At 56.9% G+C, this 19,268-nt stretch overlaps 1 protein-coding gene across 7 annotated transcripts in view; it reads left to right on the forward strand.

The window, feature by feature from the left end:
* The window catches only part of PTPRE (protein tyrosine phosphatase, receptor type E), a 162,797-nt gene that overhangs the window by 122,814 nt on the left and 20,715 nt on the right, over positions 1–19,268 (forward strand). For 5 of the 7 annotated variants that reach the window (XM_021073749.1, XM_005671573.3, XM_021073748.1 and 2 more), the window contains 8 exons: positions 870–969; positions 1,228–1,301; positions 2,953–3,089; positions 7,440–7,530; positions 11,952–12,028; positions 12,659–12,695; positions 14,588–14,685; positions 18,276–18,395. In XM_021073749.1, the coding sequence (XP_020929408.1) occupies positions 870–969; positions 1,228–1,301; positions 2,953–3,089; positions 7,440–7,530; positions 11,952–12,028; positions 12,659–12,695; positions 14,588–14,685; positions 18,276–18,395 (734 nt within the window). Of the gene's footprint in view, positions 1–869; positions 970–1,038; positions 1,155–1,227; positions 1,302–2,952; positions 3,090–7,439; positions 7,531–11,951; positions 12,029–12,658; positions 12,696–14,587; positions 14,686–18,275; positions 18,396–19,268 lie in introns of those variants that run through there. The other 2 variants (XM_003359399.4, XM_013983889.2) reach the window with 2 other exon arrangements.

Here is a 19,268-nt window from a genome sequence, read left to right on the forward strand (position 1 = left end):
GCTGGTGCCTGGTGACCAGCTTTCCCCTGCATGGGCTGGATCGGGAGCTCGTGGCTCTGGGAGGCCAGTCACCTTGTGGCCACAGGCCTCCATCCAGCCGAGGGCCGGGCTGCTGGCCTGTACTCTGAGCACCTGCAGAGACCCTGGGAGCTCCCTACCTGTCCTGGGACAGAGCAGCAGGGCGTCTGTGCAGAGGGGAGAACAGGTGCCCTGGAACGGCCACGTGGGCTTCTGGGGACTTCACTGCCCTGCACCAGGGGGCCTGGGGCCAGGCGAGTCCCCAGATCTTCAGCTCAGGTTCCTTCTCGGTGTCCACGCTGCTCATGTAAGTGATGGGGCCTTTGTGGATACCATGACCCGGGACTGTGGACTGTGTCACAAAACTGTAAAGTGCGGTGCTGGTGAGGGAGCACTTTACATACTGTAAAGTGTGTTCTGGTGGTCAGGGAAGAAGGGTTAATAGGGAGGGACTAGTTTGCAAACTGCAAAGTGAGGTTCTGGTGTCCTGAAGAAAGGCCGATGGGGGGGGGGTGGAGTTTGCACACTGTAAAGTGGGGTCCTGCTGTCCAGGAAGCAGGGCTGATGGGGTGGAGGGAGAACGGATTTGTGACCTGCAAAGTGAGGTCTGGCATGAGGAAAGAAGGGCAGATGGAGGGGCTACTGTGCCAAGTGTGAAGTGAGGTTCTGGTGACCAAGGAGCAGGGCTGACGAAGGGAGGCGTTTGCAAACTGTCAAGTGGGGTCTGACATCAGGGAAGGAGGGCGGACGGCAGGGCTGCGTTGCAAACTGTGAGGTCGGGTGTCAGGAACATTTCCTTGCCCGGACCCCACTTTCCCTCGAGTCCTGACGGGGACCCGCTTCGCCCCCAGGCCCCCCGGACCCCGGCGCGCCCCAGCCCCTGCTGGCCTGGCTGCTGCTGCCGCTGCTGCTCTTCCTCCTCTTTCTGCTCCTCGCCGCCTACTACTTCAGGTAGGAGTGTCCGGGCGCTGACTGGCCCCGACCTGCAGGAGGAGGAAATGATGCCACGACCGCGGGCGGGCGGGGCTGGGTGGCGGCGGGCGGCGGGCGGGCGGCGGCCGCGGCACTGCAGGGCCGGGACCCGGTGGCGGTGGCTCAGCCATGAGCAGCAGGAACAGCTTCTCCCGGCTCACCTGGTGGGTATCCCCGGGGCTGGGGGGCTCTGGGCCCGCGCCCTGGGCCGACAGCTCACGCCACCGTGTCCCTCAGGTTCAGGAAGCAGAGGAAAGCGGTGGTCAGCGCCAACGACAAGAAGATGCCCAACGGGATCCTGGAGGAGCAAGGTCGGGGGACAGGGCCGGCCGGGGGCTGGGAGCGCACGTGCCTTCCTTATCATTTAAGCGACACACTCCTCCAGCTTTGGGGCTTTCATCTGGCTTTTCCTGGGGTGAGGCTGTCGTTTATAACCCGAGAGTGTCACCCGTTCAGAAATGTTCTCATCTGCTGTCTGGGTTGAAACAGATGTTTGAGGCATTTCAGTTTGTGGCTTTGGGGGAGAGACTTCACATCCTGTCGCTTTTACAGGATTTTGGCATCTAACATTTATTAATAAGTCTTTAAGATCATTCGAAGAGGAGACGGGCTGGCTCATAACCTACCTTCTCCAAAGGGCCCCCCCCCCGGAAGCCGTGCTGTTTTCAGCTCCGCTGAACAGGGGAGTGGATGTTGCTGGGAGCCGAACGGGAGACTCAGTGTCCCTCGGGGGCGTTTCCTGCCCTTCTCTTAGGTCCCACGTTCAGCTCCTCACTGGCAAAGGCTGCTCACAAAAGTGCGTTGGTTTTCCTCCCACGCACTGAGATGCCCGAGGGAGGTACGTGAGGCAGAGGCTTTTAAACATATCCGTCCTCACCGGTGACTGCAGCTTCCTCTAGTCCCCTTGCCACCCGGTTGCTCCGTAGTTTGGGGGAGCAAATGGGCTGCCAGACTTCAAACGAATCGCTAAACCGACAGAGACGCTGCAAAGAACAGCAGCGGAGGACCTCGGCCAGAGGCAGGAGGGCAGTTTTGCAGCCCTGAGGGACGGGTGACCCTGGTCAGGTGACACCTAGAGCCTCCAGGAGCCACCTTCCGCCCCCTTCTCCCTGCCCTGCGAGCTCCAAGGGCCTGGGTGGGAGGGAGGAGGGTGTGGCTGGTGAGGCGGATCCCCGTGCTCATCCAGAAGAGTGCTCATCATTCTGTCCCAGGAAGAAGCCCTGGGGGAGTTCTTGCTGGAGCTCCAGAACGGCTCTGCAGGTGGGGACAGGCCCTTTTGCAAGTGACAGCAAGGCTCTGTTGCCCTGGTCGAGAACAGCGGCTCATCCAGGAAGAGACGCTTGCGCCAGGGACTTCTCTTGCTCTCTCACCCTGAATTTGCTGGGGACTCCCTTGCCCTCTGGCCCGTCTCCTTTCCATGCTCCCTGCCCCTCCTCCCCCCAAACCCAGGGTGGTTTCTTTTGGGGCTTTTGAGTAACCAGGACTCTTTGTTACAAAGAAGACAAAGCTGAGAGAGACTCGTACCCTAACTGATTCCCAGTCTGTTCCCGATTTGCCCCCAGAAACCCATCATCACTCCACTCTGTTTCAAACCTGGGCAATTGAGGGGGAGCCACCGAGGTTGTCTGTGGAAAGATCAGCGGCTGGAAGCCGGGGGCGGGGTGGGGAGGCGGTGGGGAGCGAGCTGGGAAGATAGGGCATCTCTGGGTGGTGGGAGCAGGTCATATGGGCCAGAGGGACTTCCATCCGTCCCTTGTGAGTGAGGTAGGGGCGTGATGGGAGACTGACCCTTCATTCAGCTGCTCAGGGCCCCGCCTGGCCCCGGGCTCCCTGATCTGAGAAGAGCATCCGTGCTGCAGTTGTGTCATTTCTCCAGGACCGTGGTCGGTCAGTCAGGCCTGCTGAGAAGATACCCATCTGAGAATAGGGCTCAATGGCGCCCTGTTTCTGTTGATCCCACAGAGCAGCAAAGGGTGATGCTTCTCAGCCGGTCCCCCTCGGGGCCCAAGAAGTACTTTCCCATCCCCGTGGGGCACCTCGAGGAGGAGATCCGCATCCGGTCAGCGGATGACTGCAAGCGGTTTCGAGAAGAGTTCAACGTGAGTTTGAAGCCTCTCTGTCTCACTGTGTGGGAGGGAGCTGGGGTGCGGGATGTTGTGTTTCAGGATAAATTAGCCCCAAGGCTCAGAACGCTTGCATCCACCGTGACACTGTCCCCATCGGAGTACCAAGGGAACCCGCTTTCCACCGCGGTGCCCTGCCACTACCCTCATTCCCGTTATGAGAGGACACGGTTGAAGGAGAGATTCGGACCCTCCTTGAGGCTCAGACGCCCCAAGAGCCATGTTCTAAAATCCGGCGAGACAGGAACCCTGTTGTCTCAATGATTTACAAGACCAGGGCCCGAGCGGGCCACGGAGCAACAGTTTCACGTTGAGAGAGGGGAGCCCCCAGGCCCTCCTGCACAACGTTGATCAAAGTCACGGGGTTGCCTTGAGGGGCACTAGCTCTGCCTCGACGGCCCTTAGTGTCTGCTTGAGTCAGTGCCTTCTCCCTGCTGTGGCTCTTTCGGGTCAGTTACCTCCGTGAACTTTGAGATGGCAACAGCTAAGATTTAGCACCTAGTGCAGTCCTGATGGTAGCAAACTGGTTCATCTGACTCTCAACGGAAATACACGTGTGTTAGTGACACCTCCCTGTGTTGCTAACCTTTTGTTAAGGTCTTGTGAATTGTGAACCTGATAAGTAGATGGATAGATAGATAGATAGATACATAGATAGATAGATAGATAGATAGATGGATGGATGGATAGATAGATGGATAGATGGATAGATGGATGAATGGATAGATAGGAAGGAAGGAAGGAAGGAAGGAAGGAAGGAAGGAAGGAAGGAAGGAAGGAAGGGAGACGGATGAATAGAAGGTTGGAGAGCTGGGTGGATGGATGGATAGGGAGATAGAGGATGGATGAGTGGATGGATGGATAGACAGATAAATAGATCGATAGGTGGAGAGATGAGTAAGATGGATATATACACGCAGACATAGTCGTGGGTACATGGATGCACAGGAAGACAGACACTCTGCACACTGGGACGTGTTATCTTGGCTTTGGCTGCTCAGTGTTTATCCCTGGCCGTGTTTTGAGTTTCCTTTTGCGCATCTTCCTCATTTCACGTAAGGCCACGGCCTGAGCGCTGAGCTTGAAAGAGGACAGGTTTCCAGCAGGGGAGCTGCCTGGTCCTGGTTCTGCCTGTGGCGCCCTGGCCCTGGCACCTCAGTTCGCCTTCTGGAAGCCGGCTTGCACCTTCCAGGAAGGTGGGGTCGGGGGATGCCTTCATGACCTCACAGGTCCCATGTGAGACTCAGTGGACTTCGTATACAGCAGTGCGCTGTGCACTCCTGACATCTGAAGACGTGAAATCACTTGCTGCAGACAAGTGACTTTCCACCCAGAAGCAACGAGGGCCTGGGAAGGAGATGGCGCGTTTAGATCGTACTTTGGCGTCTTTGTTAACACACACCTCATCTGCCTTTCTCTTGCTTCCTTTTATTGTTTCCAAACATGTCCTCTTTTTTTGAGAAATTAGGTCATATCGAAAGACAGCTCCAAGCGATACTGTTTTGCAATCTTCTCAGCATGACAAGAGAAGTTAATTCTCCATTTTCAAAATGACTCTCCAGGTGGGGGCCGCTGCAGGACCATTCCCCCACCTCCTTCTGGTCCTGTTTCCTCTTGCACTCGGGTTTCTCCGTGTGGAGGCTGGGGACGGGCCTGGCTGCGGGAGGGCTGAGTCAGAACTCGCTGTCTGTGCTTCCCTCACCAAGGCGAGGGCCTGGGAAGAAGGTGAGGCGGGGAGGCACTTGTTTTGGGTGCAGCATGTAAGGGGCTCCAGAACACTCAGTGGTCTGGAGAAGGAATATGTCCCTGTGGCTTTTAGAAACATCAAAGGCAAGGCAGGCAACCCGTGGTGAACAGAGAGCACAACTGTAAGGACAGACAGGGTCCCTCGGGTGTGTCCTGCTGCCCGGGTTCCAGCACGGCTTGTCACCCTGCTGTTACGGATCCTGCTGATATTTTAAAGTTTGATATTTTGGTCATCATGGACATTTTGCATTAATGTTTTTTAAGATACTGAATTCAAATATGATTTTGGGAGGGGTGGTGGGTTTTGTTCTTTATACGGCTGCACCTGCGGCCTATGGAAATTCTGGGCCAGGGGTCGAATCGGAGCTGCAGCTGCCGGCCTACACCGCAGCCACAGCAACACCGGCTCCTTAACCCACTGAGCGAGGCCGGGGATCGAATCACATCCTCATGAAGACAGCCTGCTGAGCCACAATAGGAACTCCTTGAATATGTGTCGGGGGTGGGGGGGTCCCCCTTTCAGTTTTGCACCCAAAGCAAGTGCCTTATTCTGCTCGCCCCACTCCTGCCGCCAGGAAGAAGGACTCTTTTTGCCTTCTTGTTTTCTTTTTAATTTCTCTATTTTAAGAACCTATTTTTCAGAGCAGATTTTCTTTGGAGTTTTTCGATTTTTATTGTATATACAAAGAGCTAGCATAAGGCAGAGGTCCTGCATGACCCGTCCAAGGAAGTTCCCTTAGTCCGACCTCACGAAGCCGAGATACCCTTCACGCACAGGGGGAAACACTGACAGCACGTGTTGATGCTGTATTTTCGGATTTAGATTTACAGAAAAATCGAGCAGGACGCACCAAGTTCCCACACACGCCATCTTTCCCTGCGCTCTTTCCGCAGTTACTAGCATCTCGCGTAAGTGTGTCACGTTTGTCACAACTGCAGAGCCAGTATTGACTCATTCTGACAAACTAAAGCCTGGGTTAGGGTTTCAGGGCTGCCTGGTCTATGGGTTTTGACCAACACGTAAGATCCCGTGTCCCCCGTGACAGCATCATGCCTCACTTTAATTTCCAGTGCTGGGATCAAAAAAGCTTTGGGATCTAAGCAAAAAGAAGCTTCTAGAATGTGGCCACCCATTTCATGTGGCGCTTAGGTCAAGCAGGTCAGTATTCAACAGCTCTGATGGAGGGGTCCCACTGGAGGAGGTGCTGCTCTGGCAGAGAACTGCCCACCAGCCATGTCCAGGCGCCCATGGGCTGGCATCTGCACCAGCCCTGGAGGGCCTCTGCCTGTGGCCACCAAGTCTGGGGGCAGAGCGGTTACCCGTGGGCAATGCCTGAGTCTGTAATGGAGAACACCCCCAACCCACGACCCCGGATAAGGAGGCCCTGGGCACTGGGGGCTGCAGACCTGACTCGGGCCTCAGCTTTGATCCCAGGCTGTGCTGTGTGGCTTTCTCCGTCTCCTGGGCCCTTCCACTGGGACACGCATGAGCCGTTGCTTGTCCCCAGACGTCTCCAGGTCCCTTCTCACGGTCTCCCACCTGCTGGTCTGGTGACGCTGAACAATTCTACAACCGCATTGGGGTTCTGCTTCCTCACCTGCAAGACACGGGTGGTCCCAGTGTCTCTGATACTAGGGGGTTGAGAAGGCAGGTGACTCAGCTCCTCCCGCAGTGCCTGGCGCTCATAAACACTTGGTAAATTTAATGTCATTACTTGAGCTCCAGGGGCCCCTGGTTCATCTGATGGCCAGGTTGAATATTGAGGGACATGATTTGGGGGTTCAAAAAGCTCTTTCCCACTGTGCAGTTCAAGGAGCCCACCTGAGGGAGGAGGGGGGCCCAGCAGCGAACACAGGAAGGTGCTGGGAGACAGCAGAGCCCGAGAGGCTGCAAGTGGTAGAAAGAACTTGAAGTCAGGAGGTGGGGCTCACTCCCACTGTGCCGCACGTCAATTTTGGGGACCTCGCTGAGCCCCTAGACCCATTTCCCCCATAAGACAGCAGGAGGATTAGGGCAGCTTGTGCAGGTCCCCTGGGGGTCCCAGGTCTGCATTTTCAAGGACCCCCAGCAACGGTGCCTGTCGCACTGGTCTGCAGAGCACACGAGGTCCCCGGCAGGTGGGGGCTCCAGAAAGGTCCTTCCCCATCTCTCCTCCCGTCCGTCCTTCCGCCCCGCACCTGCATCCCTGCTCCTCCACCTACTGGTTCACGGCTCTGCGTGGCCAGTCCTCACTTGTGTGGTGCCCGCTCTGGACCAGGACCGGGGGGCCCAGGGATCTGGGGGCATTGCACAGGCCAGTCCCAGCCTTGATGCAGTTCGGGGTCCAGCCGTGGGGTCGTCCCCCTGTCCACACCTCTTCTGGCCTCACTAGACAGAGCTCCCAAGGGCGGGCGGGCCTGCGTCTCCAGCACATCCCCACCCAGGGACGTGCACGGGCCGCAGGAGGGAGTTGGTGATGCCCTGGAGGCCATTGGCTCGGAGACCTGCTTTCCCGATTCCCGCGCCCGGCGGGCGGGGAGGTGGAGGGGATACGCTGTTGGGCTCCTCACGTTCAGCGCTGCCTCTGCGTTTTCTTCCAGTCTTTGCCGTCTGGACACATACAAGGAACTTTTGAACTGGCCAACAAAGAAGAAAACAGAGAAAAAAACAGATATCCCAACATCCTTCCCAGTAAGATTTTACTTTTTTTTTTTTTTGCATAATTGGGGGCATTTTGACTAAACCTGGCTTTGCCTTGCAGCTCCTGGTGACCCTGCCTGGGCAGCAGATGGCCAGGCACTCGGAGCTCAGGGCCCTGGCAGCACAGCTACCCAGCCCTCTCCCCTGGGAGCCTGAGCGTCTGGTCCCCACCCTGGGGTTGAGTAGCTCGCACCATGCGTGGGTCTGACTGTCACGCGTGTGTTCACTGTCGAGGCCTGGGCTGCACAGGGTCCGAGACGATGCCACCAGCTCTGGCAGCCCTCCTGTGGGTCCAATCTTGAGCCCCAGTTTTGGGCAGCTGGTGGCCCTTGGCTTCTCCCTGTCTCGGGTTCCTGGCCGCCAGCCACAAGTCTCCTTGTTGTCCTTCCAAGGACAGAAGTGACGGAATAAGGAGGCTGGTGAGCTTGGCAGCTTTGTTGGGAGGCTTAGATCTTCACCAGCATGGCTAAAGGTGGCCGCGGACTGGGGAGTGTGGCCTCCAGGCATGGCAAGGCCAGGGCAGCAGACACATCTGTCCAGGGCTGTCACTGGATGGGCTGTGCCTTGGGGGCCTCGGGTCCGAGACCAACCCCCAGGGCTGTAGAATCTGGCCTCTGCAGAAGCCGGGAGGTTGTGACATCCGTCATCCAGCCTGGACCCACCTGTTGGCTTGGTTGTCGGGCTAAGGAAGGGCCGCCTGGGAGGACTTCAGAGAGTTCAAGTTTGGGCTGTGAGCAATCCCTCCTGGTTCTGGGGAGCCCCTCTCCTTGGCGGTGCCTCCGAGGGCTGGAGGAAGTGGGCCTGGGGAGTGGCCCTCAGCGTGTGAGCTCTTGGTTGCAATTTCAGGATTAGAGTCGAGTCCGTCTGCTCTGTAGGTGGAAGAAGCCGTGATCCGCCTCATCTGCGTGGCCTTTGGATCTTCGGCACTTGATAGAAGCCATGCGTTCCCCATTTTGCCCGCATGGGACTTACTTGTGCAGTTTTGTTTGTTTGGGGTTTTTTGTTTGGTTGGTTTTGTGTTTGGGTTTTGTTCTGCAGAGCCCACCGTGAGCCCAGGGTCAACTAAAACTGGAGAAATTACCTGGAGAGTCCTCCATCCAACACAGGCTTGCAGAGGCAGCCAAGGGGTCACCAGGGAGAGGGGAGATGAGGCTGCCGTGGTCGTGGCCGAGCCCAGGGGGTGGCCTGGACCACGGCTGGGTTCTGACCCCTGCAGAGCTCGTGCTGAGAGGGTGGAAATCCTTAGAACCATTCGTGCCAAACAAAAATCAGGATATTTGGAGGTCCGTACTATGACCAGTGGAATTAGCCGACTGAGTTGGTCTCTGCTGGACTGCAGGACCTGCAGGGAGAAGCTACTTGGTTCCAGGCTCTTTCCCAAGTCCCTGGCCTGCATCTCTCTCCTCAGCCCCGAGTCCTCTATCTTTTAAAAGTCACCTTTACATTATTAATTAAGAATATTTGCAGGAGTTCCCATCGTGGCACAGTGGTTAACGAATCTGACTAGGAACCATGAGGTTGCGGGTTCGGTCCCTGCCCTTGCTCAGTGGGTTAACGATCCGGCGTTACTGTGAGCTGTGCTGTAGGTCGCAGACGCGGCTCGGATCTTGCGTTGCTGAGGCTCTGGCATAGGCCGGCGGTTACAGCTCCGATTCGACCCCTAGCCTGGGAACCTCCATATGCCGCTGGAGCAGCCCAAGAAATGGCAAAAAGACAAAAAAAAAAAAAGAATATTTTCAGAGTTCCCGTTGTGGCTCAGCGCGTTAAGAATCTGACATAGTCTCCGTGAGGTTGCAGGTTCAGTCCCCGGCCTCGCTCAAGGTTCCCACCTTGCTATGAGCTGTGGTATAGGTTGCAAATGTGGCTCAGATCCCAGGTGCTGCGGCTGTGGTGTAGGCCAGCAGCTGCACCTCCGACTCAACCCCTAGCCTGAGAACCTCTACGTGCCATAAGTGTGGCTGTAAAAAGAAAAAAGAAAAAGAAAAAAAAAAAAAAAAAAGAATATTTTCAGTGGGAGTTCAGCAGAGCAGAATTAGCAGGAATTACCTGCTCCCACCACTGCCGCCAGATGTGATGGGCCAGGGTGGGGTCCCATCCGTCTCCCCTGAGGGTCACCAGGGGACTAGCATTGGCCTGCCTCCTGTCTGTCCTCCCTGAGCCATGTCCTCCAGCTCTACCCCAGAAGTGAGTGGCCTTTCCTACAAGTATGGATGGGAGGGCCCTGCCCCAGCCCCTCCGGTCCACGCATCCCAGGTCGGAGGAAATTGAGGCTCACCCGGGGCCCAGTGGTTGCGGGCTGAGTTTGGGGTTGGACGCCCTGACCTCGCTATGTGGCCAGGATGTGAGCATTTCACAGAAGTTCACAGAAAGGTGGCGTGGAGAACTCAGGGGGTGTCCTGGAGATGGCCAGCTGGGTGGCACGTGGCGCCTGGCATCAGGGAGACCCAGGAGAAGCAGCATATCTGATTAAATTGGGCGCTTGGCCAGAGATGCCCCCGAGGCGGCTGAGGGCCCAGGACAGGAGTGGACAGGATCACGGGACGTTGTTCGGAGGCCGAGATCCTGCTCTTCCCCGGGGTGGGCTCGGCAGGCGGGGAGGGGGGCCCAAGTCCCAGAGCCCTGCTCCTTCCCTGCCCCTCCCCTCCGCTTCTTCCCCAGCGGAGATGGGCGGTAAATGTGTCGAATTGAATTTGCAAGATGCACCGGGGGCAGGAGCCCTGTCCTGGGTGAGACCTAAGGACCTTTGAGGACGGAGGGCCCGAGGCCTGGTGCCTTGAGAGGCTGGATGTTGGAAGGGCTCCATGGCCAAAGGCGACGGAGCACCCTTTTTTCCTGGAAAAAGGCCAACAGCTGATAATTTTAGGAAATAATGTTTTGAAAGAGAAGTGTGACTTTTTAGAGAAAAAAAAAAGAAAGAAAAAGACAGGAAGCTCTTAGCACTGCAAGATGCCAGATCTAACCAGAGACTATTTTTTACTCTCCGCTTGCTATAGCTGTCCTCAGAAGTGTAAATCGTTCCAGATTATGCTCAATGCACACTATACGTGGGCAGCCAGAACTATTTCTGCCTCAGGGCTGTCAGCCCCTGAGCAGGGGGGTCTCACGGCCCCGTGGTTGCAGGCTGTGAGTTTGGGGTTTGACACCCTGGCCTCCCCATGTGGCTTGGTGACGGCCCCGGAGCGCTGCACTGGCCTGTCCTCTGCTAACAGCCGTGGTGCCATGTCCAGAGAGCAGGTGTCTGAGGCCCCCTAGCTTGCAGCCCACCCAGCTGCCTTCCGTGTAGTTGGGAGGCAAACAGCCTGTGATCTGGGGTCTTGGCCCCAGATCCCCAGCACAGACACATCCACCTCAGTTAATTTCCACCCTCTGGTGACTAAGAAGGGACAGGGCAGGGACCAGGACATGGAACTGGTCAATAATGATGCAATAATAATGCAGAGTGCCCACCACCTGCCAAGCTCTGTGCCCAGAGCAGCCTAATGACCCTGGAAGTAGCTTTGTCCTCCTCCCTGGGCAGAGTCTGGGCAGCTTTCTTATGTCAGCTTAGGGGAGCGGAGTGGCCGTGTACACACCAGCTTGCAGACCCAGGCGGGGGCCACCACCTATGGGGAACCATGGAACCATCTAATTTCTTTTGGAAACAGAGGAAAATATATACTAAGCCCACCTGGCCCATCTTAGTTCCACCTAACGCAGTTGTAAAATAAAATGTTTAATGTTTTTATGGAGAAAGGGGCCCCTGAAGCCAGAAGTGATGTAGAAATTGATACGGGGTGCTGGTTGAAACCTTCCCAATGGCTGGGTACACACACACACACACACACGCACACGCACTGCCCTCCCTGGTCATCCTCGCACACTGGAAAGCCACTTGCACCACAGGCCAGAACCTTCCAGGCGGTGACCGCCCTGCCCGGTGAGGGGTGTGAGTCTGCTCCCCTTCCTGCTCCGGGCAGACCTGACATCCCAACCGCAGAGCCTATAACCCTCTTGTCCAGCTGGGTGTCAGCGCTCCCTCTGGAACACCTGGGAAAGCGGACCCCAGAAGAACTCCTGGCGGTGCCCGGACGTGGCAGTCCTGGGCCCGATTTGGGACAGCCATCACACTTGGGGTCCCCCATGTTCTGTGGTTTCGACCTGATGGTTCAGCAGGCCGACTCCTGGACGCTGAAATTCTCACCTCTCATCAGCCTGCAGTTGTGCTGGGCGCCTGCTTGGGGCCCGGACGGTCCCCAATACTGAGGTGCCGTGTCCCACGGAACAGGTGCACGCCCGCCCTGGGGACCCTGAGGGTCTAGAGGGACAGTTTGGGAAGGATGTCTCTTCTGTGGCCACCACCCTTGTGTCCTTTGTAGTGTTTAACACTCGTGAGTTTCTTGTCTTAATGTCATTGCTTGAAAAATTTTTTGCAGATGATCATTCCAGGGTGATTTTAAGCCACGTGGATGGGATCCCGTGTTCGGACTACATCAATGCCTCGTACATCGACGTGAGTCTGCCCCCGACCCGCGCGACCCTCGCACCTGGGCTGTTGGGGGTTGAGTGCGGGTCCTGATCCGGGGCTGGGACTGTAGATTGTCACAGCTTTCCTGGGCGCACAGGCCACGCTGGCCACAGCACAGAGCGTGCGACAGTGCCCGGCGTTTTGAATTAGCACCTGTGTCAGGGATTCATTCTTAAGAAGCAGAGAAGCTCCGAGGATGTTCGTTACGGCGTTATTTATCTCGCTGACAGAACAGAACGGGGGGCGGGGGACCAGTTAAATAAATGGCAGTAAAATCACAGGCGGTAGATTATTGAGAATCCGTTTTAGTTGAGCCTTAAAAGATAATATACATTTAAAATTATTGTAAAAATATAAGAGAATGTGTATATGTAACCAACTAAAAATACGTCTGTGTGTTGGCTGTGTGTGCGTCTGGAAGGAATTCATAGGAAAAAATGGCTGGAGCGGGATATACAAAAATAGCGTGTTATTTCTGAAATTCCTGGCGAGTTTCTCACTTTTCTGGGTTTTCCATTTCTCCATGATGAGTACTATTACTTTCCTAACAACAGCAATAGCGTCCTGTTCCAATGATAATTCTGAAAACTTATGAATCTGAGTTTGTTTTTCTAGGGTTATAAAGAGAAGAATAAATTCATAGCAGCTCAAGGTAAGCTTTTGATTCAGTTACTTTCTGAACGCGATTTTGGCAAAATGTCGTGGGTGACGATTGTGTCCTGATGTGATACCCGCAATCCCGAGGCTTTATATCGGCCTTTGTGTGTGTGTGTCTGTGTGTGCCTGTGTCTGTGTGTGTGTGTCTGTGTGTACCACTGTGTTTACACAGCTGATGGGGGTCCGCGCAACCTTTCCCTAAGTGCACAGAAGTCAAAGACAGCACGAGTCCCGCAGAGCCTGGCCACTCAGTGCATTCGCTCCCCTGGCCAGGGGCAGCAGTGCAGTGCTCAGGCCCCACCCCAGACTGGCTGCTGTCTCTGAATTTGCATCTCAGCCAGCATTCCCTGGTCACTGTGTGCTCGGCGCATGAGAAGCAGGGCAGTGACACCCCTCTCAGGAACAGGGCTTCCAAAGAGCAGCAGAGCTGGAATCTCTGAGAGCAGGGGTCCCCGACGTGGCGTATGTGAGGCATCTGTCACGTGACAGGCACCGCAGACGGGCATCCACACTCTGTGTATGTGCAGACAGACACACTGGCAGATGCACTCTGTCCGCACCTGTGTGATCTAAACCCAGACACCCAGTGGTCCAGGGATTGCCATGGCAGCGTGGTGATACTCGCATTAGAAAACCCCGAATCTCTCTCAGCCCCCTGAGCTCTACGTGGCTTCCAGGTTGTTGAGTTTCGGCGGAGGGTGGGGGTGGGGGCAATGGGGAAGGGAGAGAGACCTTTCCAGATCAAGGCCATAACTGTGAGGTGGCTTTAGCCATGAAAGCACACCCTTCAACCGGGTACATAATCCTCTTTGTGTTTCGAGTACTTTCCATCCAGTGTACCATCCACCTGCCCAGGACTTTTCGCCCCAGGAGGCAGCGCTGGTGCCGCTGGGTATGGGTAGAGCTAAAACTGTGTTTCCTGGACCACCTCACTCCTCAAGTCTTTAGAGCACTGGGTCCCCAATTCAGTGTGGGTCAGAATCACATGGGGAGCTCGTTAGAGTGCAGATTCCCTGAAAACTAGAGAAATACTTGTACTCCCAGAGCACATCAAGAAGACACTGGCTGTCAAGGTCATAAAACCTGACAAACACTAGCTGACTCTAATAGAAAGTCTGTCTTTCTCACAAGCAGATGTGCAGGGGAGGCAGCCTGGGGCCAGGGCAGCTCAGGGAAGAGGGGCCTCCTTATCTTCCTCTCCAGCCCCCTTTATGTGGTACGGTTGTCCTCATGGTGGCAAAATAGCTGCTGCACCTCCAGGCATTGCGTCCCCCTTCAGGCAGGAAAGAGGGCAAGGAGCAGAGGACTTCCTTCCAGGGACACTTTATCTTTGGTTCAGATCCCCTCCCCCAGAGACTTCAGCCCAAATCTCACTGAGAGGGCAGCCAGGAGGTGGGATGTTTACAGAGAGGAGGAGTCAGACCTGCAGGCGGTCAGTCAGCCTGCAGTCTCTCTCTCTTCCGCTCTCTCTCATACACACACACACACACACACACACACACTGATTCAGTGAGTCTGGAAGTGGGGGTCTTAGTCCCAAGCTTTCTCAAGCAACCCGGTGGCCACAAACCACTTTGACAAAAGCCACCCGAGACCCAGCTCCCCTCCAAATACGCTTTATCACCCGTAAAGATAATCACCCAACTGGATCCAGCTACTTAGCCCCTGAGGGTTTCCAGCCCCGGTGGGGTATCGGGGAGAAGGCAGGACGGGATGGGGAGGCTGCCGCCGACTCTGGGTCTGCAGTTCTGTGAAGGGGGAAGTGAGCACCAGGCCCATCCCTGCCTTTCCCGGGGAGGACGGGGCACCGCGGTCCTGGGGCCCGATGGCCGGGCTGACAGGCTGGGACCGCCTCTGTCTGACTCTGGGACCCCCCTCTACTCGCAGGCCCTAAGCAGGAGACCGTCAATGACTTCTGGAGAATGGTCTGGGAGCAGAAGGCTGCCACCATCGTCATGCTGACAAACCTGAAAGAAAGAAAAGAGGTAGGCGGGGCCTCTGACTCACCAGCACGTTCTTCTCAGCTGTGGGTGCCTGGCCGGGGCGCCTCACCACTTCCTCCCCCCCGCCCTGCTTATCACTGCAGGAGGGAAGAAACACCTTTCCCGGAGCAGACGAGGCCCACTGCGTTTTTCTTCCAAAATAGACCCTGTGCTCCAAGGGTCTCACTGTATGTGACTTTGAAAGGGGAGAGAAGGATGCAAGAATTGTCTTTTTCCAGCCAAGGGTGGTCCCTGGTTGGGCCGACAGCTCTTTCTCCGGGGTGGGTGGGAGCAATGTGCTTTCATATACAGATTTTTAGGGAGGCATTCCCGCTGTGGCTCAGTGGTTAATGAACCCGACTAGCATCCATAGGGATGTGGATTCAATCCCTGGCCTTGCTCAGTGGGTGAAGGATCTGGCGTTGCCGTGAGCTGTGGTGTAGGTTGCAGACGCGGCTCAGATCCCACGTTGCCGTGGCTGTGGTGTAGGTTGCAGACGCGGCTCAGATCCCACGTTGCCGTGGCTGTGGTGTAGGCTGGCAGCAACAGCTCAGATTCGATCCGATCCTAGCGTGGGAACCTCCATAAACCTCAGGTGCAGCCCTAAAAAGACCAAAGACAAAAAAAAAAAAAAATACATCTAGGCCTTCGTACATCGGGCGTAGAATGTGCTGGGCTTCTGAGTGTGAACCATGATTTCCCGCTTTATCATCCAGACTAGAGAAACGCATTTGACAAACAAGGCGTATTGAGCATTATTGATGTGTCATTTCCATGGGCTAATTTGCCGTCTGGAATTCAAAAGGTCATACGTGTACATTCCACGAACTTAAAACGTTGGGCAGGGTCTATTCCACGGCGAGAGGCTGCTGCCAAGCAGGGAACAAATGAAGGTGGACTCTGCCCCGAGGTGGCATCAGTGTGATGGAGAGTAGCAGGGACCGCGGCGGTCCGGGAGGGATGGGCCACCCAGAGGGCAAGGCCCGGTGTGTGTCTGGCTCTGGGTTCCTCGTGGGGCGCAGAGTGACTGAGGTGGTGTCATGCCTGGGAGTCATTCGCTTTTAGCTAAAGGGACCCAGACCCCCATGGGATAAACCAGAAGGTGGCACGGTGGTGGCTCTGGAGGTGTGGGGGAGGGTCCTGGCCAGGACAGGGGCGCGAGGGCTCGTTTAGGGGCCGGTGGTGTTGCTGGGTGTTAGAAACTCTGGGGACAGTCGTACCAGGTGCAGCTGGAGAGAAGCATCGGGGCAGGGAGCTGTGTAGATGATGCCAGGAACAACCTGCCGGGCCCAGAACAGAGATGCCCGGCCCGTCGGAGCAGCCGAAATGCATCAAGGGGAGTTCCCCTTCTGGCTCAGCAGAAACAAGCCTGAAGCATCCATGAGGATGTGGGTTGGATCCCTGCCCACGCACAGTGGGTTAAGGATCTGGTGTTGCCATGAGCTGTGGTGGAGATTGCAGAGGCGGCTCGGATCCTGTGTTTCTGCAGCCGGGGTGTAGAACAGCAGCTCCAGCTCCGATTTGACCCCCTAGCCTGGGAACCTCCATCTGCCGCAGGTGCAGCACTAAAAAAAAAAAAAAGTATCAAGGAACCGAAGCTGAGGCAGAGGGCAGGGGGACCCTCAGCTGTAGGCAGGGGCCTGCGCTTTGGGAAGTGAGCTCACCCTCCAATGAAAGAGGAATCGGGAGCTGGAGGGAGGTCTGTGGGCAGCGGGGAGACTGTTCTAGCAGCTTCTAGCATGAGGGCCAGAGCAACAGTGCTGGCCAGCAGGCTGAGAGGAAGGCCCGGCTTGGCGGGAAAGTCTCTCCCCCCAGCCTCTTCCCAGGGCCTGCGTGTCCCGGTGGAAGCCAGGCTCAGGCCCAAAGGTGCTAAAGCCACTTCTGCCTCCACTGTCACTCTCTGGCCTGTCCCCAGGGAAGGCCAGGCAGCTGGGCGAGGTTCAGGGGGAGGGTTGCTCTTCGAAGTGGAAGCGACAGGCTGGTGGGGAGCTCGGCTGGGGCGGGGGGCGGGAGGCCAGCTGGGAGGCAGGGCAGCGTGAGTCAGCCCCCAGGCCCACCCTCACTAATTTGTTCCACACTGAGAAGCACAGGAAAAGGCTCCAACCACCGTTTCCGGAGGCAGGGGATTCCCGGGCGGGGACCGTGCCCTGGGCCTGGGGGAGGGGCTGCAGAGGAGGTGTCCCCAGCTCTGAGCTGATGCCGTGGCGAGACCAGGCCAGGAAGAGGCGCCTGTGGGGCCAGGCTCTCGGGAGGCTTGTTTACAAACGTGCAGCACGCGGGGCCCGTGCAAAAGCAGCAGGCGTCAGGAGTGCCCCCCTCTCCCCATCAGTCATTCTGCTGGGGACGTGTCCCCTCCGATCTCTCACGGAAGCCTCCTACTGGATGTGTCCACCCCTGTGACTCAGAGCTGGCCGGCTCCTATATCTTGATTTTCACCATTCTGGATGAAATCATTTCTCAACAGTTCCTTTTTTCTTAATTGCATACACTTCTGTTGTGGTCTCCTTGGCTTCGACACCCGGGCTCGGTGTTGCGAAATGCAGCTGCTCTGGCATCTCATGATGAGACTCGAGGGAGGGGACGGCACCGGGGAGGACCAGGGTGTGAAAACAGCTCACACGCTGAGCCCCTGGGGGCCCGAGGAACAGCCCCCTGGGTCCCCGAGGGAGGGTCCATCAAAGCCAGAATCTCCGCAGGGTCCCCGCGAGGCCAAGACTGGCCAAACCAGGACCTTCTGGGGTTGGGGCTCCTCAGGGTCTCCTCAGAGACACCCAGGGCCAAGCTCTGGGGGAAGCTGTCCCGTGGGCGTCACCACACAAGCGCTGGGCTCCCATAAATGCCAGCTGCCCCCCTGTTTTATGAGACTATGACTCCTAGGGACCTTCCCTGTTCGCTGTGCCTTGTGGCCAGTTTCCAGGGTAAGCCCTCCAGGGTGTGGCCAGCCTGCTGGCCCCAGGGCCTCTCCTGGGGCGGTGGAGCAGGTGTGTCCCCCTAGGTGGGCCTCGTGCCTTCCCTTCCTCACTAGGAGGACGCTGTGGGTCAGGCACCCGAGGTCCCCCATCCCCACCCTCCCGAGGGGCCCATGTGTTGTTCCGGAGAGAGAAGCAGAGAAGGAAGGGCTCTCTCTGTGACCAGCCCAGCCCCGCAGATTCCTGCATCAGCCCCGCCCTGGTCAGAGAAAAACAAGGAGCCATCAGGTGCCCCCGGGCTCACCACGCTTCCACGGGGGACGGGCACGATGCAAATCAAGTTGGACCTTAGTGCTGAGCTGGCAAAAACAACCTGCTGAGTCCAGTGGGCGGTGTTTGGGGAGCAGGTGGTCCCCCCGGGCTTGGTGCAGCCCGGCCCCAGGTGAGGGCCTCCTGCGCGGGTCTCAGGTCTGCAAGGAGCGGCCAGCACGTGGGGGTGTGAAAGGGTGAGCAGACGAGACATCAGTCGGCCCCGTTTCCCATTTTTCAGGTGGAAATGCGCTCCCCACTCTGTGGAGGCTTTCACTGCAGCCTGGCGGGGCCTCGTGTCGAGGGCGCGGGGGAGGGCGACGAGGTGAGGAAAGGCACCCACAGGCCTGTTGTTTCTGTGAATTGTCCCTGCAGGAGAAGTGCTATCAGTACTGGCCGGACCAGGGCTGCTGGACGTACGGAAACATCCGGGTGAGCGTGGAGGACTGCGTGGTCCTGGTGGATTACACCATCCGAAAGTTCTGCATCCAGACGGTGAGCGCTTGGCATCGCTGACGGCCTGGGGAGACGGCGGCCTGCGCACAGGCCGAGTCCGGACACACCCACACGGTGTGATCCGGAGGGCTCTGCCCCCCGTCCTGCAGTGGCTCCCGCAAGCGGGGCTGGGGCTGCAGCAGGTGCCCGGCGGGATGCGGGATCCTCTTGAGCAGGCAGGTGACCTGCAGGGGCACGTGAGCCCCAAGATGGTGCCGGGTGCTCCTGGCTCCCACCAGCCCTTCTGGATGGAGGAAGCTAGTCTGTGGAGTCATGGGGGCTGGGGTGCCCACCTGGTTGCCCAACATCTCCCCCGCTGGCATGGTGAGCCCGGCTTTTTTTAAAAAACTGTTGCAAAATTACATTGGAAGCATCTTACTTTTCACACTTGTTTCCTGCTAGCCCTCCCTCCCGCGAAAGGATGTAAGGCACTCTTCAAAAAAAGATGCCAGGAGTTCCCGTCGTGGCGCAGTGGTTAACGAATCCGACTAGGAACCATGAGGTTGCGGGTTTGGTCCCTGCCCTTGTCAGTGGGTTAAGGATCCGGCGTTGCCGTGAGCTGTGGTGTAGGTTGCAGACGCGGCTCGGATCCCGCGTTGCTGTGGCTCTGGCGTAGGCCGGTGGCTGTGGCTCCGATTCGACCCCTAGCCTGTGAACCGCTATAGGGAAGGTAACTAACAGACCTACCGTAGAAGAGACGCGATCGGCTCCATGTCCGGGAATAACCTCTATGGGAAAAAAGAACAACATGCGTGTATGTGTAGAACCGATTCGCTTTGCCGTAAAACTAAAACTAATACAGTATCGTGAATCAATTATACCCTCTTGAAATTTGAAAAAAGAAACAATAGATCAGTGCCGACTGTGGCAAGA

Source organism: Sus scrofa, chromosome 14 (assembly GCF_000003025.6).
Source record: "Sus scrofa isolate TJ Tabasco breed Duroc chromosome 14, Sscrofa11.1, whole genome shotgun sequence".
Taxonomy (NCBI): Eukaryota; Metazoa; Chordata; class Mammalia; order Artiodactyla; family Suidae; genus Sus; species Sus scrofa.